The sequence below is a fragment of the Aspergillus versicolor genome (assembly GCF_001890125.1).
Source record: "Aspergillus versicolor CBS 583.65 unplaced genomic scaffold ASPVEscaffold_5, whole genome shotgun sequence".
Classification (NCBI taxonomy): Eukaryota; Fungi; Ascomycota; class Eurotiomycetes; order Eurotiales; family Aspergillaceae; genus Aspergillus; species Aspergillus versicolor.
Window position 1 is genome coordinate 1,250,678 of NW_024467528.1, and position 21,568 is coordinate 1,272,245.

The 21,568-nt window shown below is 51.7% G+C and overlaps 8 protein-coding genes and 1 non-coding gene across 9 annotated transcripts; 3 read left to right on the forward strand and 6 right to left on the reverse strand.

The window, feature by feature from the left end:
• The first annotated feature begins 1,172 nt into the window (after positions 1-1,172).
• ASPVEDRAFT_678920 (uncharacterized protein) lies at positions 1,173-1,707 on the forward strand. Its single transcript, XM_040815969.1, has 2 exons — positions 1,173-1,572; positions 1,631-1,707. Exon 1 carries the CDS (start codon positions 1,281-1,283, stop codon positions 1,524-1,526), a length of 246 nt encoding a protein of 81 aa, XP_040668284.1. The 5' UTR covers positions 1,173-1,280; the 3' UTR covers positions 1,527-1,572; positions 1,631-1,707.
• A 122-nt stretch (positions 1,708-1,829) lies between these two features.
• On the forward strand, positions 1,830-4,107 carry ASPVEDRAFT_29097 (putative TBC domain protein; the record flags this gene model as incomplete). The annotated part of the gene is made up of 2 exons (XM_040810191.1): positions 1,830-3,446; positions 3,502-4,107. The coding sequence occupies 2 exons, from the start codon at positions 1,830-1,832 to the stop codon at positions 4,105-4,107; spliced, it is 2,223 nt and encodes a 740-aa protein (XP_040668285.1).
• A 407-nt stretch (positions 4,108-4,514) lies between these two features.
• Positions 4,515-7,864, forward strand: ASPVEDRAFT_42015 (uncharacterized protein). Its single transcript, XM_040812484.1, has one exon. It carries the CDS (start codon positions 4,910-4,912, stop codon positions 7,652-7,654), a length of 2,745 nt encoding a protein of 914 aa, XP_040668286.1. The 5' UTR covers positions 4,515-4,909; the 3' UTR covers positions 7,655-7,864.
• A 114-nt stretch (positions 7,865-7,978) lies between these two features.
• ASPVEDRAFT_42018 (ATP phosphoribosyltransferase) lies at positions 7,979-9,675 on the reverse strand. The gene is made up of 5 exons (XM_040812485.1): positions 9,474-9,675; positions 9,372-9,406; positions 8,752-9,249; positions 8,552-8,689; positions 7,979-8,470 (listed from the first exon to the last, which is right to left on the reverse strand). The coding sequence occupies exons 1-5, from the start codon at positions 9,488-9,490 to the stop codon at positions 8,235-8,237; spliced, it is 924 nt and encodes a 307-aa protein (XP_040668287.1). The 5' UTR covers positions 9,491-9,675; the 3' UTR covers positions 7,979-8,234.
• Positions 9,676-9,808: 133 nt separating this feature from the next.
• On the reverse strand, positions 9,809-10,660 carry ASPVEDRAFT_133391 (alpha/beta hydrolase; the record flags this gene model as incomplete). Its single annotated transcript, XM_040807030.1, has 2 exons — positions 9,809-10,039; positions 10,103-10,660. The coding sequence occupies 2 exons, from the start codon at positions 10,658-10,660 to the stop codon at positions 9,809-9,811; spliced, it is 789 nt and encodes a 262-aa protein (XP_040668288.1).
• A 228-nt stretch (positions 10,661-10,888) lies between these two features.
• msh3 (mismatch repair protein MSH3) lies at positions 10,889-14,341 on the reverse strand (the record flags this gene model as incomplete). The annotated part of the gene is made up of 3 exons (XM_040806981.1): positions 10,889-12,361; positions 12,409-13,499; positions 13,558-14,341. 3 exons carry the CDS (start codon positions 14,339-14,341, stop codon positions 10,889-10,891), a joined length of 3,348 nt encoding a protein of 1,115 aa, XP_040668289.1.
• A 686-nt stretch (positions 14,342-15,027) lies between these two features.
• On the reverse strand, positions 15,028-16,829 carry ASPVEDRAFT_84021 (uncharacterized protein; the record flags this gene model as incomplete). The annotated part of the gene is made up of 2 exons (XM_040817485.1): positions 15,028-16,358; positions 16,424-16,829. 2 exons carry the CDS (start codon positions 16,827-16,829, stop codon positions 15,028-15,030), a joined length of 1,737 nt encoding a protein of 578 aa, XP_040668290.1.
• A 689-nt stretch (positions 16,830-17,518) lies between these two features.
• On the reverse strand, positions 17,519-19,033 carry ASPVEDRAFT_169172 (Rab geranylgeranyltransferase subunit beta BET2; the record flags this gene model as incomplete). Its single annotated transcript, XM_040808682.1, has 5 exons — positions 17,519-17,822; positions 17,880-18,004; positions 18,063-18,514; positions 18,583-18,868; positions 18,935-19,033. The coding sequence occupies 5 exons, from the start codon at positions 19,031-19,033 to the stop codon at positions 17,780-17,782; spliced, it is 1,005 nt and encodes a 334-aa protein (XP_040668291.1). The 3' UTR covers positions 17,519-17,779.
• A 687-nt stretch (positions 19,034-19,720) lies between these two features.
• On the reverse strand, positions 19,721-19,793 carry ASPVEDRAFT_t96. The gene has a single exon. It is a non-coding gene; the product is annotated as a tRNA-Lys (tRNA).
• Positions 19,794-21,568: the final 1,775 nt, after the last annotated feature.

Below are 21,568 nucleotides of genomic sequence, written 5' to 3' on the forward strand. Positions count from 1 at the left end.
CCGAATGCTCGACGGCGCCGATTCAGCAGCTGCCGCGCTCAGTGACTCTCTAGTCGTCGACTCTACGCGAACCCCGGGGCGGTTCTTCCACCAGAAGGTCATCGGATCGGTCAAGCAGTCCCTCCACCCGATGTACACAGACACCGCACACAACTCGCTGCATGCCGTTCTCCTAAACATATACAAAGCATTTGTGGGCGCTGCAATGAAAATGTACCGCTATACCCGGTCCCTATCCGCCCGGGCGCATCCACGCCCTGACGTCGTGATGCGCACCATCCGCGATGCGACGCAGCTGGGATATCGACTGATTCGAGGCCACCATGGGCGTTGCAAGGTCACTTATCATCAGATACAATATTTGGGGGCGGTGGCGTTTCAGTTTGTGTTGGGGCGGAAGCAGACACGGTATGCGGGCGTGCTGTGTTGGCTTGACGGGACAATCACAGAAGCGCGGGAAAGCAGCCCAGGGAGCGGCGCACTGCTGGCGCAGGTAGTGCGGACGGGGAATCTTACGTATGGGGGGTGGCGCTTTTGACCTTGCGGTCTCCTTTCCGCTCCAAAATAGAAACATGGGTGCCGGGAATCTACTGTGGTGCCGATGGTACGCAGGGCAGAGATACTAGTAGGCAATAATGAAGGGATCAAGGGATCGAAGAGGGATGGAGTTGGCCTCAATGCAACGAACACAATTAGTAATAATGAAAGATGCCAGTCTTTCCAGCTAACTACTAATAATAATCGCGAAGTTCCATGGTAGATAGCCGAGATGTAAGAGATTTGTGGTATGGGAGGGCGTTCCCACGGAACTGCCGTGAGTGGACGAGCAGCACAGTGGACGAACAGGAAAGGGGGTGGCAATTCCATAGAACAACAAACACCATGCAGTCCCTTCTTGTCAACTACCAGTAGACCAGGGCGTGTCTCTATGGTTTTATCCTCGCTTTCCAACTTGCAAGGCTCGAATTATCACTGGAGTCGAACAAGCAAACCCGCACGTGTGGATATGCGGTGGCGTGCCTTGGAACAGCCGCTCGCTCCTTCATCTCAGCAATGGAAATAACGTCGCGACTCCGCACTGAGTTGGCCCCTAAACTGGTTTGATGCTGATCGCCGCGCGCAGCAAATGAAAAGCAGGACAGCGAGTGTCTGGACCGCGATCGTCTACGATCATTGGAGAGCGCAACAAGCCTCAGGCATCAGTGCACGCCCGTCGACCGGAGTAGACCCTTAGTCTCTGCTGTGTTCGGCTGAGATCCTGGAATGGACTGCGCTCGGTGATGGAATCATCTCCCGCTCCCCCATTCTTCGCTCTTTTCGTCCCCTTCGTGGCTTTTCACGACCTCTTTCGCTCTTCGGTTTCGATCTTGTCTTTCGCTTGCGTCGTCGACCTTCCTTTCTTTTTCTATCTTCCGACCTCGCCGTCTCTACCCTCGCTCTCCCTCCCACTCGCTCCTCCCTTTTCCTATCTATCTCTTTCTTACCTCCCACCCCTGTTCACCCTTGGCAGTCTAGTGGCTGCATAACGCGCTGGAAACCGCAGTCCTGGATACCAGTCCTGGCTATTGACTGGTGATTAATGGCCCTGTGCCTCCTTGTGGAATATTAATATAACGGCGCTGTTGGGAAGCTCGAGTTCCCCCCCGTCAGACCTTCGTTTTTGTTTCTCCCGGCCCGCACATTTCTCGCCCGCACAACGCGATCGATCGCCTCTTCGACAAACAGCATACCACTACTACAAGTATACCGCTACTGAAGCGTAATAATTATAATACACCCAGTCCGACCACACCGGTGAGTCGAGGCTCGAGACTACATTACCGACCGCTATGACGGCCGTTTTCACCGCACCGAACTCCCCACCCGAACTCTCAGGGTCCAAGTCCTCCAAGTCTTCGTCTTACCGATCCTCTTCGCGCATGTCTAGCCCCGACGGGGCCTTTACAGATGTTGGGAACTTTGAAGAAATTGGCCTAGAAGATGAATCCGCGTCATATATGCAACCTTCTGTTCCCTATGGCCGAGCCCCCGGGGTCGCGCGGGCCTCGACAGCGAGGATGCTCGCCAAGTCACCGTCCTCGAATACTCGCGATCTAATCTCTAATTCTCCGAGAAGCCCGTACCCATCACAGACGCGTCCCGGTCCAAAACTCATGACTAGCTCGCGTGACCTGCAAACCCCGCGACCGTCATCGAAGACTCGTCGTAATCGATCTGCTTCACCCCTCCGACCCTCACCGGGCATCGCCTCATCCCCTGCAGCATCAACACAGACTCTATCCCCATCGCCCGCTAATACTCTATCTCTTAATCGGAAACCGTCGTGGCAGCGCAACCGCAAGTCGCTGAAAGAGTTGGAGGAAGAATACCATGATTCAGATGACGAGCTTCCGGAAGATGCCAGCTTATGGAATATCCCTATTTCTCCACGGCCAGCTGAGGACCGTGCTCCGTCCAGAGACCACAGCCCTAACCGGCAGAGCCCTGGGCCTCGGCCTTTCCCTCTGTCGCATTCGGTCTCTGAGGCGTCTGTTGCAACCCCGGCTCAACTATCGCCCGCTACTTCTCGACCAAATCGACAGATGGTCCGATCTAGCTCGGCTGGTCCCGAACGCGGCCAGATCTCACCTCGGAACCCGCGCCTTTACTCTTATAATAGCATGATGTCCGACCTGTCCGAGGAGGCGAAGAACCTTACCCAGGCTCTGGAATTTCATGCCGATGAGAGTGATCGAAAGCGTGGAGATAGCCTCCAGAGCGGAACCTCCTCGCTGAGATCTAGTGATGAATCGAAGCGAGACTCCAAAGCCGTAATTGAATTGCCGCCTGTTCAAAAGTCCAATATCATGATCGACCCATTGCCCATTAGCAAGGAAAAGGAAAAGGTTCTTACACGCACTCGTCCCAGTTGGCTTCCTCCAAAGGACCAGAAGGAGGAAAAGCGGCATCTCAAGGAATATAAGCGAATGATGGAGCAGTCTCGGGAAGCAGAAAAGCGTAAAGCTGAAAAGGCGGCTTCAGCCAAATGCGAACGAGACAACACCCGCGATACGCTTCAGCAGATTTGGGATGATTACGTCTATCCTAACTGGACAAAAGCCATTGGCGAAACTCGCACACGCGAGCTGTGGTGGCGGGGTATACCATCACGTATCCGAGGGTCGACCTGGAGTCGTGCCATCGGGAATGAGCTGGCTCTGTCTGATGAATCGTTCAACAAAGCCCTCAAGCGAGCTAAGGATGCTCGTGCCAAGTCTGAGGGCGACTCGGGCGAAAGCAATAAAAGACTGATGGAGTGGTTTGACTTGATCCAGAACGATGTCTCGAATGCTTTCCCGGAGCTGAACCTCTTCCAAGAAGGCGGTCCGCTGCGGGAAACCTTGGTTGATGTGTTGGAAGCATACTCCATGTATCGAAGTGATGTAGGATACATGAGAGGTCTTCATGTTAGTTTCCCCCTACCGTTGCAGACAAGTCGACTCTAAAGCTAATAACCCACAGACAATTGCCGCGCTTCTCGTGCTTCAATTCCCAACCCCTTCGTCCGCTTTCTGCGCTATGGCGAATGCGCTTAACCGACCTTTGCCCGTTGCATTTATGACTATGGACCGTGGGGCGGTTGGGCGAACTTACTCCCTGGCGTCCACGACGCTTCGCTACAAGTTCCCACGCCTGGCCACCCATCTCTATGAAACTTTGCGTCTATCGGACGAGGAGATCTTCGAAAACATGTTCCGGTCGCTTCTCACCAACGGCCTTGACCTAGAGCGTCTCAGTCGTGTCTGGGACTGCTGGGTCTTCGAGGGTGACCGCATCATGATTCGTGCTGCAGTTGCAATTCTCGGCTGCCTGCAGACGCAATTGTTTGGCTTCACCAAGCCGGATGACCAAAGCCGTCTTGCAGCTAAGAACATCCTTTCCTGGGGACCACACGACGTCGGAGCCCGGCCTAAGGAGCGTCGTAGTGCTCCTGCAGCTCCTGTAGCAGGATTTGGAGGTGGACTGGCTAGTGCGGGCGATTACTGGATCCTGTCGTCTGCCGGTGATGAGGACGGGTTCATGACTGAGATGCGAGAGGCGGGCAAGGTGCACCCGCAGGCATCATAATAAGGGTAGGCATCAGAATACTCTTATCCCTCGTTTAAATACCCCAAAGTATACGAGACTGGAACGAATACGAGCCCCAAGCATCGCATGATTGGTTGCGAGGACTTGATTTTCAAGAACCTTCACTGTACGAAGCATTTTTAATCCACTTTTCCATGAATTAGTTTCTCATCAAATAGGTAACTAGATTAAGCCCATTGGTCAATTCGTAAACTTGAGGCATCTTAGCATTTGCTTGTCACAGCCTGCATAACTAATTATAGTTAGCTCAACTAGTTAGGTCATGATGCATTGCTGAGTCATCTGCATAATGATATCATCACTATCGATAAGCAGTTAAGCATTATCACATGCCAGGAATTTCCGCCTGCAAACAGCTCCTACACTAAGATCGACCCCCAGCGGTCACGAGTAGATCGATGATATCCAGACTACGCAACAATGGGGTACGGACCAGACAGTCAAAAGACGGCGGCTCGAGCCGGCCTCGAGCCAATTGAGATTATTATTCCTTCCTATCTTTCATGTTTATGCTCACTTAAGTGAGAATCGAGGGGCTACTTCCGGGGCACCCGGAAGGAAGGCTGTGCAGTGGACCCTTCTCGTTTTCTGTCTTCCCTGTTCGTCCGGTCCATCCATCGCCTCCCAAATCAAATCCTCGAGTCTTCTTTTCCCTTCTTTTCCCTCGGCTTGTTTTGTATTATTTTTCATTACCTATATATATATTGTTATCGTCATCCTTACCTATTCCCTGTTCTCCGGCCCCGACCTTGCTTGGGATGTCTCGTCAATTCACCCGACGATGCATAATTCCTCTCATCGCCCGGATGCAATCACCATCCCCCACAATGCCCGTATCAACCCCAATGCCAGTCCCAATGTCAATGGGTATCCCACCAGCGCTCTCGGCGGGGAGCTGAATGGAGACAGCCCCTCCGACAGCGAGGATGCAAGCGCCCCCCATCCCGCCAACATGGCTGAGGAAGCCGAGGCCGACGACGTAATCGGTGTCAGCATGGGCTATGACCAGAGTCGGCTGAAGTCTCGTTCGACGCCAGCGGAGGAGAAGACGCGCATTATGGAGCGCAATGGCGGCTTCTTTGAGAACGAGGGCATTTTTGCGCCGGACATCACAGAGGAGCCAGAGGGATTGACGGACGACAGTGGCAACAATAATGTTTATAATGATAAGGATGAGGGGCGAGCTGGAGCTGGAGCCGTAGCGGGTGGGAAGGCCACTACGACTCCTGCGCCGATCAAAGATGGACAGGGACATGGACCCCGGACGAGCTTTACGAGGTCGCTTTTGAAGAGCACCCTGCCGTTAAGGCCGCGTGCGTGGTCGGGAGATAGCCATGCGGGCAGCCGGCTGAAAAAGTTCTTTCCGTCGTTGCATTTGAGGACCGGCAGCTTGACGTCGGTGTCCAGGAATCGCTCGCGCAGTTGGTCGTCGCGGCTTAATTTGGACCAGGATGGTGGTAGTGGTGGTAATACTGGCGGCGGTGGTGAGGGAGGCGTGCCTGCAGTGCCTCGGACACCGCAGCGTTCGCCGGAGCCTACTGCAAGTTTACCGTCTTCAAATGGTACACAGGTTGCCACTGATACCGCTCCTGCGGAGGACCCGATCGGCGAATTGAGGCCGTTGCAGGCCCCGTCTGCGAGGACTCGCGGCAAGCATTCCTTCGTCGGTTCGAACCCAACCCTGCGTCGGTCGTCCTCGGACCAGTCGTTGTACCTGCGGGCTTCGTCTACTGCATCATCGCTCGAGCATCGTCCTCAGTACGAGCATATCCATTCCCAGACGAACAGCCGGTTTAAGGCCATCAAGGATACCCTGCAGGATTCGAGCAGTCGGCTTCTGAGCATGCCCACTCTTCACTTACAGGACCTGCGCAGCGATTGGGGCTACAGACAGTTTCTCTCTGATGCTTCCCACCGCAGGGCAGAGACGGACGAAACAGGCGCTTCACCAGGGTTAGCTGCGCCGCTCGAGACTCGTGCATATCCCGAAGACCAACCAGCGAATTTAACGATGCCATGGGCGAAGTCCCCTCGCTCGAGCTTGGCCGTAACCAATCCAATCCTCTATGATGCTATGAACCAGCTAACCGGAGATGTGGTGGTTATGGGTGGCTATCGGGGTTCAATCCTACGCTCGGCCAAGCCACCACACCGACAACTCTGGGTTCCCATGAAGGTGGGACTCAATCTCCGGAAGGTGGACCTTGAGGTTGGTTTGACACGTGAAGACGAGGAACGCATGGAAGAGAGCATCATTCCCGATGGAGTGCTTTCGCACGTCGGTCCCGTAGATATCTGTCGGCGACTGCAGAAGCGGCTACAGAAGTGCGAAAATACCATCCGCGGCGACCTACGCGTCCACGACTATGGCTATGACTGGCGACTTAGCCCTCATCTCCTCTCGAAACGCTTGATAAAGTACCTTGAGGGTTTGCCCTGCAATGCTCCCGGCGTTCCGCCGCACAAACGAGGCGCATACGTGATTGCCCACAGCCTCGGCGGCCTAATCGCCCGGCATGCAGTCAACCAACGACCCGAGCTCTTCGCTGGTGTCGTTTACGCTGGTGTCCCACAACACTGTGTCAATATTCTCGGACCCCTCCGCAATGGTGACGACGTCCTCCTCAGTTCTCGCGTCCTAACCGCGCAAGTCAACTTCACTTTCCGGACTAGTTTCGCCCTCCTTCCCGAAGAGGGCCACTGCTTTCTCGACAAGCGGACAAAGGAAGATTACCGTATCGACTACTTCGACCCGGATACCTGGGACGAATACCGCCTCTCCCCTTGCATAGCCCAGCCTCTACCGGTGCCCACTTCATCAAGCGCCCTCAACCTTCCTCTCCGCAAGCGCTTCTCCACCATCCTGTCCAACTCCTCAGCAGACGACAGCACATACCTAGACGACTTCACACCCGCCTCCCCCACAATCACCAACGGCAGCGGCGGTGGCCATAGCCGCAACAACTCCTCGACTACCGCAGCAGCCGGAGCAAACAACTTCAAACCCATGAATCACCTTCCTCCAAAGGGCGAAGGACTCCCCGGTCCTACCACAAACCCGAAGGGTTCATCCTTCTCAACCCCAAACACTCAACCTATCACCCTCCACCCAGCCGCCGCGCGAGAGTACCTCGCGCGCACACTCGCAGAAGTTAAGGCCTTCAAGCGCGAAACCCTCCATAACGACGCCCACCAGCAGAGTAATAAGTACCCGCCCTTCGCGGTATTGTACTCCAAATCCGTGCCAACAGTGTACGGCGCTCGCGTCGCTTCTCGCGAAGCCATCAAGTACGCCGATGCGTATGATGATCTGGCCTTCGCGGCTGGTGATGGGGTTTGTCTTGCTAGCGCGGCGATGCTACCGCACGGGTATAGGGTTATTCGCGATGGGCTCGTCAAGTCTGAGCGCGGTCATGTGGGCCTGTTAGGTGATTTGGAAGGCGTGGGTGCTTGTTTGAGGTCGATAATTCGAGGGCGGAAAGAGGGTGTTGGGATTGATGGGCTTCCTCTAGCTTCGGAGTACTGATGCCCGTCTCTGCTTACGCTTATGTAAAACGAATGTCCATAATTGATGGGTTTTGATTGTATATTGTGGTATGGTGCCGGCGCCGACGGGCGCCGGAAGTCGGTGCTGGTGTTTCTTGGCGGTTTGTTATTGATACCCTGTCATATACCTATATACGGACATATTATTATATACCCATATCTATAAATAATATTGTTATTAATATTATACATGCATAAAAAAAATCCATATTACTTTAGATGATATATTTCTCGAAGGAGTTTTGTTTATATAAAAATATGCAAAACGGAGTCCTAGTCAGCAAATTAATCCGAATTGTATATGCTGCTACCCAGTTCATCCATAAATGCAACCACTCTAAACTTTTCTCCAAGCATAAGCGTGGACACCTACAAAAAAAACAACTCACAGATCCAGCATATATAGCAGACAACCCAGAAAATATCTAAATAAGAAAAAAGCAGAAAGACCTAAACGATAAAGTAAAATAAGAAGCCGAACATTCTATCACAGGGCAAGAAAAATCCCAAACAAAAAAAAGGCCATCATAAGAAGCGCAAAAGGTTTTCAAAAAGTAAAATTAATCCGTCCGCGAGTTGGCAATTCCCAGCACCAAGATGTCCGTAGCTCCAACTTTAGTCAGATCATCCATCACCGTCGCGATCTTCTTCTTCTCGACCATCGAGCTCACAGCCACCCAGCCATCTTCTTCAAGAGCTGTAACCGTGGGCGCGCGCTTGCCCGGTGTGATGCTGCTTGCGGTTGAGAGGCTGGCGCGGGGGATGTTGTATTGGCAGAGGACGAATTTTTGAGCGGCTATTTGGGGGAAAGTAGTTAGTATGTATAGTCATCTCTCACAGGGGATAAACTAGATATGGAGTTTGTAGGGGAACGTACTGATAACACCGCGGATACGGGAGGTGATCAAGTCAACGAGTGGGTTTGTGGTGTTTTGGTTCTTGACGAGGATGGCAGTACTCTCGACGACGGTGTCGATGGCCTTTAACCCGGCTGCGCGCATTGTCTCGCCGGATTCTATCCCAATTGTTTAGCTTCCCAGATCTCAGAGAGAAGAATAGGTAGGAGGTAAAACTCACCAACAAGATCGACAATACCATGAGCGACACCGAGAGCACAAGCAGCCTCCACGCTTCCACCAACGTACTTGATGTTCGTCTTCTTCTCCGCAGCCCCGTGCTCCTTCTCAAGCCCAGCAAAGAACTGCTGGCTCAGGGCCGTAAAGCTCGTCACCACATTTTTACCAATCAGGTCCTTAGTAGTCTGGACATCTCCCTTCTCCGGAACCTGGACCTGGAGCTTGCACCCGCCAAACCCTAGATCCAAAATTTCTTGCACGCTTGATGGCTCGTTTTCAGGAAGGCCAAGTTGCGCATCATGTTCGGCAACCTGGTCGCGCCCTGTAATACCGAGATCGACGCGACCCTCGCCAATGAAGGTGGGAATGTCTGCGGCGGGGAGGAAGATAAGTGCGATAGGCAGGTTCTTGACCAAAGCGAGGTCGAGGCGGTTTTCGCGGCGGAATTGGATATCGCAACCGGAGAGCAGGTCAAGGGTTGCTTGTTGGAGACGGCCCTCTGTATGGCATTTTGGTTAGTTTGGGCTGGGATAGCTCTTTTGGAGGGGCAATCTTTTTTTAGGAGGGGCGGAATGACTCAAGCCGCATGGATGCGGGCGCAGGATGGGACTGGGAACTTGCTCTTGGGGACTGCGAAGAGAAGTCTTCCTTCTAGGCTGTGTAGCAGGTTAGTATATAGAGCAAGTCGCAGAAAAACGTAGATTGCCAGAACAATTGACTCACTGGTTGACGAGGTCCATTCTGAACGGTGACCGGACTGAGCGCGGGGTAGATTCTGCGAAAATGGGAATGAGAAAACGTCGGTGAGTAGAGCCGCGAAAAGGTGCGGAAGGGTTCAATTGGGCGAATGGTATATTATATAGCCCTGGTTTCAAAGGGAGACAGCGCGAGTCAATTGAGAAAGAGAAGAGCTGAAAAGAATGAGGATACACCGAGACTGATGAATTACTCAAGCCGCCGGCGGGGCCGGATACTCCTGCCTGAGGCATGAACTATATGCCTACTACATCGGGTACTAGTGCTCCGTACTATATCCAGAGTCACGTTGAACGAATCACCTAGCTTTCAATGGAACGTGCTCCCAAAAATTCAAGGATATAGTCGAACCCCTCGGGCTCCTTAATCCAATGACCCTCTCCCTCTGCACCCGTAAACTCCTTCCACTCAACGTGTTCCATGACCTCTCGCAGAATTCGAAGCGATTGGCGACCCAATTCTACAGGTACCCAAGCATCGTCTGTGCCGTGGCCTAACAAAACCGGCGTCGAAAAAACGGATGAGACGCCGTCCTCAGCGCTCATTTCCGGGGTAGCTTCGGCGATACCAATTGTAGTAAGAAAGAGATCGGATACCAGGCGCTGCATTTGAGAAAGAGCGCGGCACGTATTCGTTGCCTTTGACCGTTGAATCAAGCCTTCAGCCTTGTCAGCAAAGGGCAGCCAGCCACAGAACCCCAATATTCCACCAAGCGGCTGATTGATGATGTCTCTAGCGCAGAAAACCGTCGACAGCGCAGTTGCCATCCCTTGGCTGATACCTCCCAGATAAACGTGGCTTGCTCTCCCGTCAAGAAGATGTATCTCGCTTTCAAGAATGGCGAGTATATGAAGAACAGACTCTCTCAGCCCTTCTACTTGCAGATCCTGTCGTTCTTCGATGTTGCTCAGGGAGTATGCATCGAACCAAGCAGACATCTCTTCTTGAAATGCAGTGGTCCATCGGTCTCGTGAGGACGGAAATACCCAACGCCAGTTCGGCAGACAAGCAGCCATATTTTTGTTCTTGGAGGTCACCGAAGAAAAGAAATCCTCAGCAAACTCCGGGCCATCGCTCCCGCGGCCATGAAGCAGAATAGCAGTGTGAGTGTGGATGCCCTTGTGAGGGTGGATATGGGGGGCGGGGAATTCCATCTTCTCAAGGGGATGGCTGAGCCAGTATTTCGCTGGCCTTTCAAATCGTAGGGTTTGTTGCTTTCAAGAAAAAAGCATATGCAAGTCACAGAAGACGTGTCCCGCAGCCGTGGGCGCTTACAGGAAAGACTATTATTGGATACCTATTTCCTGAATCACCAGTCACTGCTGGCCAAACAACGGCCCAACCCTATGTAGACATGAATTCTTACACCATAGCATTAGTAGTTACAGTTCCTGCATGCTGCTGACAAGCCTCTCTATCGTCCCTTCATCGGCTGATCCCATCACATCTCCAACCGTGTTAACAAGTCCTGCAAGTCGACGGCGACGGATTCTCTCCTCTAACTCTGCACTCTTCTGCTTGGCCATTTCTAGGAGCGACGATGGCAGATTCGCCAATCGCGCAACATTCAAACCGTAGCTTCGATGCGCCACACCCTCTCCAATCTCGTAGAGGAAGGTGATATCTTCCTCCACTCCAGTACCCGACTCACTGAATCGCATATGCACGTTCCGCAGCTCGTTATCACTGAACGAGTGCACCATTGCCGAGAGATGTTGGTAATGCGTGATAAAGAGTGTAAGGCTCCTAATAGACCGCACCATGTAGTCGAGGACAGCTTGTGCAATTGCAACTCCGTCGTGAGTGGAAGTACCTCGTCCTAATTCGTCCAGAATCACCAGCGAGCGCGGCGTCGCCTGTTTCAATATGTCGGCTGTCTCGGAAAGCTCAACCATGAATGTAGACTCGCCTGCTAGCATATTGTCGAATGCACCCATCCGGGTAAACACCGCATCCAGCATCCCAAGTTTCGCCATCTGCGCGGGAACATATGAGCCGATCTGTCCCATGATAGCAATCAGCGCTACCTGGCGCACGTAGCTGGATTTTCCGCCCATGTTAGGTCCCGTTACCAAGAGCGCGCGCGTTTTGTCGCTGTCCAGATCAATGTCGTTAGGTACATAACTATCCAACAAGAGTTGTTCTACCATCGGATGTCGCCCTTGCTCAACATGGATGCACGTATCGTCCGTATATTCAGGCTTTACGTAGCCCGGCTGGCTGGCTATCGTGGCTAAAGAAACCAGACTATCTAGAGTTGCCAGAGACTGCACACAGTCTCGGAGGGCCTGGTAATTGGCTGCTATATCTCCTTGGAGGGCCAGGAACGCTTTGTCGCAGGCTGCAGCAAGTGCCTCTCTATGTTGATCTCTCTGTCGGATCAACTTGATCACTTCCGGTGTGTGGAATCTTGACACCTTCTTTGTGCCGCTGATTTTCACCCACGATGCTGGCACTCGCTTAATTGCTGGCGAGTTGTTCTCAACTTCAACCAAATAGTCAATGCCCGCCACCGAGGCGTAAGTGACTGTTTTCTTTCCCAACGCTTCTCCAGCTTTCGGTCGATGCTCCTCAAGTTCATGCTCAACGGCACCGATTCCAAGCTTGTGCTCGCTGATCTCCTCGGTCTCTTCCTCCTCGCGGAAGAAGGCATATTTGTCGTCATTCTTAGCTGCATGCATGTTGATCTTATTCAAAAAGGACACAACATCTTGTAGAATGGTCGGCAGGGACACAATGGCCTGGCCGATGACAGGAGATGAGAACCCTGTATCCGCTGGTGATTTGGTATCTGCGAATTCTTGCGCGACCATTTGCATTGTCTGCAAAATGGTGAGGAGTTCTGGTCGAGAGCACTATTTTTGTTAGAATAGGTCATAACGCAAAGCATTTTTATACACACCTTTCCGTAATATACTCGGATCAAGCCTTTCTCCAAGTCGTGCTTGATCTTTCCGAGTAAGCCCTTAATCCGCTCGGCCAGAACGGTGTTTTCCGGATTCTTCAGCTCCTCCACAGCGTTGACTCGATCCTCAAGTTGATGCTTATCCAGTAACGGCCGCCCCACCCATTTTCGAAGCAAGCGTTGCCCGAACCGAGTTTGTGTCCGATCTAATGTCCAGAATAGACTACCCTTGGCAGAATGATCTGTCTGATTCTGGTAGATCTCAAGGCTTGTGAGGGTGTTCCCATTGAGGAGCATGTGAGAGCGTGAAGAGAAATGCTGGAAGTACTTCGTTAATTGCAAAACGTGCTCCAAGCCGTACTCGGTCATGTGTGTGATCATAGACGATAAACATATCGTTGCTTGGTCCGGCAAGTTGAGCACTTTCTGGAGAAGGTCACTGGCGACTTCATCGTCCGCGGCATCCGCAGATTTCATCTTCCCTGCGTAAAAGCTCGAAACATGGTTATGTGATTCAGCCGCCGCGGTTCTCTCCTTCGGCGCCCTTTCGACCCGGACTTCGTCACCAAAAACGTTCATTTTGCTCCCAGAAATATGCTGCACAAGCTTCTCCGTTGCCTTTGATAGTGTGCCAACAATTAAAAGTTCGCATGGGGCAATATGGAGCAGTCGCGTTTCTATCTCGCTGCGCATGAAGCCGTCATCGAATTCGTCGTAAACGATATCGCCCGTAGTCGGCTGAACAGCGACAATACCCACGTGTACTTTCTCATCATTCCCCCAACCCCGAGCATTCGTCTCCGTTATGCAAAGAATATAGCCAGTGGCAGAGGCACCAGACGTTCCAACTGTAGATCCCTCAAGGCCCTCGATATCATCAATGTAGGTACTTTTTGTGTAAACGTTTGTCAGTTTACGAACAAACGGTGCGTTGCGGTTATCTCCAGCTGCTTTAAGAGCGGCAGTCTCCAATTGCCTAACAACACCCACTTTATGTCCGGCGGTGACGAGGCGCTTTACATGAACATGTAGTCGCTGCGTGGGTATACTTGCGGAGGCAAAACGGTCGAGGTGGGCTTCTGACGGATCTAAATGACATTAATATCCCAAGCCGAGGCATCATCGTAGAAGGAGATGCGGACTTACGTTCGTCATATCGAAACTTTCCAGGAATGCAAACAATGCTAAGCTCCTTCGCAGCAACCCTCGCATCTTCACCGAAGAACCGGAACTTGTACCCAACCTCGACAAGCAGTATCGTGTCCATGTGCTTCTTTTTGATCTCAATTATTTGCTTCTCCATTGGCGTGAGTTTACTTCCGCCTTTCTTCCCCGCTGCCTTGCCCTTCCGTGGAGGTTGCGCCGCCTCTTCATCTTCCTCGCCTTCGCCAGCCTCCTCCATAGGAGTCGTGTCACTGACACTGTTGCGACCAATTCCAACAAGGCAGTCCGGCCCACCAAGTCTCCGAACGAACTTCTGATGTAGTTTCTCTCTCTCTTTCTGCCGCGCTTTTGTCTCCCCGTTGTCTAGTTCACTCGCCCCCTCTACCGCCGTATCCACAGCAGGTGAACTTGTAAATTTCGAAAGCTCAGTCCGCTGGCTACTTGCAGGCTGCGGAGCCTGCTCCGCGTGAGACACCGGCTTCGCCTTTGGGCTTTGCTTGTGGTTTTCTTGTTGCGATCCATTTGATTTCGCCCGTTTCGGTGCTGGAGCCACTATATCCTCATCATCCTCTTCCTCAACCGGACGTTCCGCATTCTCAGGCTCTTCCGGGTTGTTGATCGGTACGCTGGGCGAGCGGTTGGCTTCATTCGGAGGGGACTGCTGTGAGCCCAGGGGTGTTTTCGTGAAGAAGCTTGAGATCGTGGGCTGCTTCCGCTTTAGGCTGGGACTGGATGACGCTGATGTTTGAGACGACGGTAGAGGCATGTTTTGTCTTTCTCGGGCCTATTTCGTGGGTGAGAAGGGTCCGATGGTAATAGCAAGCCAACCGTCCTGGCAGGTTTTCATTCAGGGACTCCGGGGTCTGTGCACTTTTCGGTCACAGAAATGTAGTCATTTCAGGAGTGAATCGAGCTAGTTGTACGACCAAACTGTATGGGGAACAAGGTCGATATTCAAGCTCGACAGCAGCCTTTCTCCATTTGGAGCTTGACGCGTGGGGCACCGGAGCGCGTTCGCGCCCGCGTTGAAATAAGATTACTTAATCGGGCATATGCATTGGCGGCCAACTTCATTTAAATTCCTGCAGGCCTTGATATCCTTTCAAGAACTGCCAATCTCATATGAAGGTAAATAATAGCTTTTGATTTTTCTTTTCTTGCCGTATACATCTAACTCTAGCAGAAACGTGCAACTAATTATAACACATTCAGGAGCTGACTGTCAGGCAGTCTGACTAGTGTCCATGCAGTATAACAGCAATAGCAACATATATAACGGGTCCTGGCGTAATCCCATATCGGAAGAATGATAATTGGAGACGATGCTCAGTCAAGCAATGGTCCAAGTTCAACACTTTGCTCCGCAGCACTTCGGTGTCTAGGAAATGCAATAGGACAACCGCCTCAGGTTCAGTACACTCCAAACACGCCGCCAGACAACAACGAGGTATATTAGGAACCCCCGTCCAGATATAACCGGTTGAAATCCTCATCTTCGACATCAGAAATCGTAGCATCGGGAGAGCTGACTCGTGCAGCAGAGGGGCCCTTCAACATGTTCTCAGGTTCGGCCGCATATATTGGATTTTCCTCCGTGGCCATCCTCGTGAGCGAGCTAGATAATGGGTTGAAACAATAGCCCATCGGACTCTCATGACACTCAAATGGGCTATATCCGGAGTATTGTACGTCTCCAAAGAGGTACTGTGGTGACAACACTCTATCAGACCGCTTCATCGCAGGTGATTGCCAACCAACTAGGGGATCGACTCGGCCGTAGACGTTCAACATCGGCTCAATGTTCTCTTTGTCCATAATTGTGTGGGATCCTTTCTCAAGGAGACTCGGGGAATGGGCTGCAAGGTGTGGTGAGTGAGAATCGTTATGAGTTGCAATGTCTCCTCGTAGCAGGAATGGTTGCGAAGGCGCTGTCACGCCGTGAAGAAATCTGCCCTGGTTTTCCACCTTAGAATCTTGTGAAACAGACATGTCACGGAATATGGCGAATTTGCTATGCTGTTGAAAGTCATGGTCGCCAAGGGCCAAGGCAAATTCGTCCGTATCGTTCCCGGCAGGCATCTGGCCACCAAGGCGACCAGCTACTTGGACCAGGGCTCTCTGGGGAGTGTATAGATCATGCTGGTACACGCCTCCCACGGAGCCATCGCAGTCTTGCTTGATAGTCTTCCGAAGCTTTTTCCGTTCCAGCCCGCGTTGAGCGTTCGGGTCCACCTGAGAAAGTACTCGCTTGGGGCGAGTGGCTCGCTTCTTCGGAATCGGTGTCTCCCCTTTCAGAGGACTGCTGTCTTCAACATTACCCGATATCACACGTTGCTTTCGCAGGATACCAGTCGGGGAGAAGACCAACTCCGTGGGCTCCACGCCCATTGATGTTTTCTCCATCATCTTCAGGATGCTCTCGTCCTTTTTCTGGTTGCGTTTCCGTTTCATCTGCTCGGTGGCAGAGTCGAAAATATCCATTCCCGGCCACAGGACCCCTTTGAGTCTTGCGATTTCGTCCGCCCTCTCTTTATCCATTTCATTGCCGTTGGAGTACTCGAAATTATCGTTGTCGTCAACGAAAGGATCGTAGATGAAGGGTGTGCTCAAGGGCTGGATCCCTCGGTCTTCCTTTGGCCTGAAATCGTTGGGCCAGCATGGCGCAGCGAGAGTAAAGGGAGACTTCTCGTCTCCAGAGTCATCTTCATCGTCTCTCTCCCATTTATGAGATACTCGTTCCACCTCTTGGTCCTGGGGCGATGCCGTAAGTGCTCGCGTATACCCTACGCCAAGACAAACAGGTTAGTTAACCATGCGATGGTGGGGACAGCTTAATAGTGACATTTACCTGTATTGGAGCTTGAGTTTATGAAAGGGTCCGAGAGACGGGGGTCAATGCAGTTTTGAACGGTGTTGTGTGAGTTGTAAGCCTGCAGGGGCTTGGCCTTGTACCCATCGTCCCTTTCCGTATGTCCGACGCTGTCCGGCACGGTATACTTCCCTTGCGATTTCCTCCTGCGTGAGTCTTTGGATGACATACGATCCGACAGGAGCTTTGCCAGATTGTTGGCTTCGTACCACTGGTTGTAGTCATTGAGTAAAGTCTCGGCTTGCTGCTCCTGGTGACTGCGTACTTGAAGCTTAAAGTAATGTGAGAGATGGGCCTTAGATGCGACATGCGTTAGCAAATGTGATACGTCGCTGAACCTGGGACGTTTAGGGCAGATGTTGCACAACAATGCTGTTGAATCCATTGTTGGCAGAGATCCCGTGAGGCCGAAGCAGGCGGCCCAAGGCTAGGAAAGTGGCAAGCGGAAGGTCGTGGCTTTCATAAGAGGGTAACAAAGGACAAGACAAGAAACCAATACAGAAAGACTAATCCTGGAGATAGAGACACCATCGACTTCCCTAGAATGAGAGAACTTGTCGGAAAATGATGAAACTGAGGAAACCCATCAACTGAGTGGGCACTTGCCTGAAAATAGGTACATGAGTGCCATTACTATCACGGAGGAAGGAGGAGCGAAAGCATTGTCAACTTGGAGGCAATTCTTAGTGACGCTTTAAGCAGGTGCAACCTGTACCAGCCTCAACAATCACTCCAACAATGCTCAGGTTCAATGCCACCATTGCCAATACTGCATAGAACTATCAACACAAACCTCTAGTAATACCGTCTATATAAGTAAATACAGTGTTAGGGTAGGTATAGATGAAATGGGAGTATGACACGGCTAGCAAGACGAGCGACACCGAAGTCCTACCACAGCCAGCCAGATTCTGCCTGGCTTGTGGGCCATAAGTGCCACACATATATACTCTACTTCAAGACAATACAAATAATTAAGCAACCAGGTACGACGGGGAACACAAGAGCATAATATCCTTCCCAGTGTCAATCCCAACAGGACTAGAAATCGAGCTTCCAAAAAAAGAAAAAGGGGTGCTTATATGTGTATCTGAAATAGTAAATTGATATTGCTATAAATGATTGTGCCACTGCGTCTTAACAGCTGATGAACAAGCCATTGTAGAGGGGTGAAGCGGAAATAAGTCGCAATGCCTGGCATCCATTCTTCTCCCCCATTGTATCCCACAAGCCATGGACAGATGAAAAATGGGTTATTAGATTGGGGGAGGTGATGACGACGATGATGATCTACGAACAAAAAGTCCCACTCTGTGGACAAATGATGATATCATACTACGAAGACAAAACCTTCTTTGTGATTGCTTTCGGCATACAACTGGGCAGACGATTAGTTATTGCGGTTGAAGGACAGGTGGAGTTGTTATAGACTCACTAGACAGGATCTACTTCTGCAATGCCTTCAAAACCTAGGAGGCTCAAGCCAGCAACAGCAAAGACCGTATGAAAGACGTCAACAGCATTTCCTGGTCGATCGGCAAAACCACCAGCCTCCGGATCCTAGGGAGGGTTAGCCAAAGGTGCTTGGGCTTGAACTGGAATAATTGGGTTAACCAACCTGACAGCGCAGAATAAAAGCAGCAAGCTTGTCGCCATCGATCCAGTTGAGCTTGCCAATCATAGCTAGGCTCGCTCCTACCCACCAGCTATAACAAGCGTCCTCGAGTTTCTCCGGCCGCCCATTCAATCCTCCATGGTCGAGCTGTCGTTCGCTAAGCCAGGTACCTAGACGGTCCTTATCGACTAGGTCCAGCCGCCCTGCAATAGCCAGTGCCCCTACACAGGTAAAAACCTGGCCAGAGTGCGATTCCGCCCCCGGGGATACACCGTATCCTCCGTCCAAGTTCTCACATTTCTGGACATACGAAACAGCCTTGTCGACGTCCACCAAACCTAGGAGACCTAGGAGGGATAAGGCGTTGAGAGCTCCATAGAGAAATCTCGTATCGAACTCCCCCCATTCGTCGCCCATGAAAGAGCCAGTTTCCTTATCCTGAAGACTCGCAATGTCTGGGAAAAACACTTAGCTAGGTGTCCTCACCCCGGGCCACTCAGTGGATAAGGGTTGTATATCGTACAGGAACCGACTTTCTGCTTGCCGCCCAGCCCGCGCTTTTCCAACTCGTCAACAGCATCCAACATTACTAGGAGCTGCACAGCAGATACTGTATACAGCAAGTGTGCATCATGGCCTGGTGCGGCACCAAAACCACCATTCCCTTGCTGACATGAGAGGACGAAGTCGACGGAATTATTACGGGGTAAGCCGTCGGGGCACCCAAGAAGATGCAATGCCGTCATGCCCCAGTAAACTCCATTAAGCCGCAGGTGCTCTGTAAGCCAGTATTCCAGCTCATCTTTCCGCTACGAACACCTGTCAACCGTCTCCTCGCACAGAGATGTGACACGGTAGGAATAAGGACGACGCACGCTATCCAGTTTCTTGACGTAGTCAATGTGTTTCTCGGGGCATAGCTTCTGATCGGAGATCGTCCCTGCGGCCCTGCCGGGCCCAGAAACCAAGGACATTATGGGCGTAAATATTATGGATGAGGTTAGTAGTTGGACGAAAGAATCTCTTCAGGTGCCCAAAATTATCAAAACAGGCAAAGAATCGACGTTAAGAGGGATAAGTGCAGGGATTCTGGTCCAAGACCGAGTCAAAACAAGCGCCTGGCCAAGTCTTGCAGACTAGCATGACATCTGCTGATTTTCAAAGGAACGCCAGAGCGCCACAAGATTTGCTGTGGGAGGATGGCTTGAGGGAAATGGCACGTGTCAGATTTTTTACAGGGATGCTGAGCAGGTTTGTGTGTAGAAAGGCGGGCCCACGTGATTTAGCACCGCCAAAAAGGGACTGGGTCGGAAAGTGGATCGTGTTTCAGATAGTACTCAAGAAGCAGGATTCGAGGTACAGCGTATGCGAGGTTCTTCTTGTTCCTGACTGAGAGAGTCGTGAGACCAGCGGTGAGCGCAGCATGTGCCTTGGTGTCGGTCCTCTCTTTTTACGAGGAGGCTGGCAAGAATTCTATGTAGCCACATACCAGGGGACATAATGAAACAGCTGCACAGTGATTTCGGCACAGAGTTCGGAAGGTTTACTTAAGTGCTTTTTGCAAGTTCCTGGCAAGGTAGGGAGGTGAACCTTATACGATGAGAATGACAGAAGAATGGGCGAATGAAACTGAAACGGAAAAAAAAAAAAGTAAAAAAGAAAGCCCAACGCGGGGCTCGAACCCGCAGCCTTGAGATTAAGAGTCTCACGCTCTACCGATTGAGCTAGCCGGGCTAGTTCATATTAAATCCTTGACAAGTTGACATGATAGACCAGATCTACAGTTGGGGTGGCACGCATAACATTTCTCTGCTTTCCCTCAGCATCTCCAAAGAGGGGGAGGACCTTCGGAAAAATTGGACGATGAGCCATGGTTGGACTTCATTCGGACAGGCCTTTCTTTATTTAGGGATGGCGGATTTCAATGCCCCACCGATGAGCATACCTGCTGTCAGGGGCAGGAACCAACCTTTCACATGTTGGAGAGATATTGTACAGCACACCCAACGCTGCGATGACTGGTCTAAGCTCTAAGGCACGCGGCCATTTTCTATATGCGATGCCGTGGAATGTGCTAATGCCAAGGCTCTTACAAAGACATGCACTTATAGAGTCACGGGACTGTGGATTGGACTTGGAGAGGGGTTTCCAGTCCATACTCTACATTTACTTTGATCTGCAACCCCTTCGAGGCTCTTTTCCCACATGGAGTCCGAATTCCATAGTGAACACTGAATAGGCAGTTGTGATGTAGAGATTAACGCCCGTTCCTCTGATACACCCCATAGAAATAAGCGCCCAGTTCTAGATAGTGCGCCGAAGTTATTTATATCTAAGGGGTGAGATGGGACGAGAAGGACCCTCAGAACCACCAAGTAAGTACTAGTAGAATTCATAACCTATAACTGACACACCGTTGCTTTTAATATCTGGTTCACTGTCGGTGTGGCCTGGTTGTCTCTCCTTTACCCCACTGGCTGTATCAAAAAGTACATTGAACCATGGTTGGCGGCTTCAGCAGACATTGGTCAGATGATTTTCGGGGCGACATGAAGCAAGCGAAGGGGCTTGAATTAGACTGTCCTTGCGCGACTGCGAGACTTTGCTACCCAAAATTCTTTGTCGTGGCAGTCCACGGGTCCTGAGGAACTTCAATGTCACAGGCGGCAGACTGCTGTCAAGACAAGATGATTCAGCCCTAGTGGGTTAACGGTGTCCCGTCGTTGCTTTGACCTCCTGGTCAGGCACTCGTGTTGCCATTGTGGCGGTGATTCGTCGGTGGATTTGGGATTCCCCTCGACCACTTTTCGGTTATCCAATCCGTGGTCTTCATCGCCATGTCTTAGCTGGCACTAAAGGCATCATCCCGCCCAAATTGCGTTGCTCGAGCCATTTGTTATCCCACTCCCCTCTTACACTGGGTCTGTCCAATCTTTCGGTGTCCAGGGTGCAGTTCAAGGGCAGACATGGGCCGGAGTGGCTATCATCATGAAATGCGAGTACGCCGTGGTTGGGGATATTACGCCCCGAAGCACAGGAATGACGGTCTGAGGAAGAGCTGACGAGGCGTCCGACTGAGAGAGTTTGTCAATTTTTGCCGCCTGCGCTTGCGCACGACTCAATTGATTTCCCGACTGCGATCCCTCAAGAAAGAGTGATCAGCAACAGGTGTCTGCCCCCAAGCGTCATCACTGTTTATCCATGGACCATGGATGTGCTGTCTCCGCGTATTTTGGCTGCCCCAGGCTGTCGCCCGTAGAACCTTGTGCCTGTCGAGCAGCCCCTCCACCCGGTGTGGACGCGTTGTCGCAGGTACCTATAAAATGAACATTATACTCGCATCGCGACCGTACTATCGCCGTGGATTGAGACGATACTTCAGCAAGGGATTTGCCTGAGCGCCTCCAGCCCCCAGTGCTTTGATCAGATAGGCCGCCAAAGCGCTCAAGAAAACTAAAAAGCCACTTGCTCGAAACCGTTCTCCGCCATCTCATTCTCCACTACTGGTG

Excerpts from the sequence above, each read along its gene's own strand:
- ASPVEDRAFT_678920 (XM_040815969.1), top strand. The coding sequence starts at position 1,281 with ATGGAATCATCTCCCGCTCCCCCATTCTTCGCTCTTTTCGTCCCCTTC.
- ASPVEDRAFT_42015 (XM_040812484.1), top strand. The coding sequence starts at position 4,910 with ATGCATAATTCCTCTCATCGCCCGGATGCAATCACCATCCCCCACAAT.
- ASPVEDRAFT_42018 (XM_040812485.1), bottom strand. Across the intron at positions 8,690-8,751 it reads TGGTATTGTCGATCTTGTTG|AATCCGGCGAGACAATGCGC; the intron begins GTGAGTTTTACC and ends CAATTGGGATAG. Across the intron at positions 8,471-8,551 it reads CCGTATCCGCGGTGTTATCA|CCGCTCAAAAATTCGTCCTC; the intron begins GTACGTTCCCCT and ends TCCCCCAAATAG.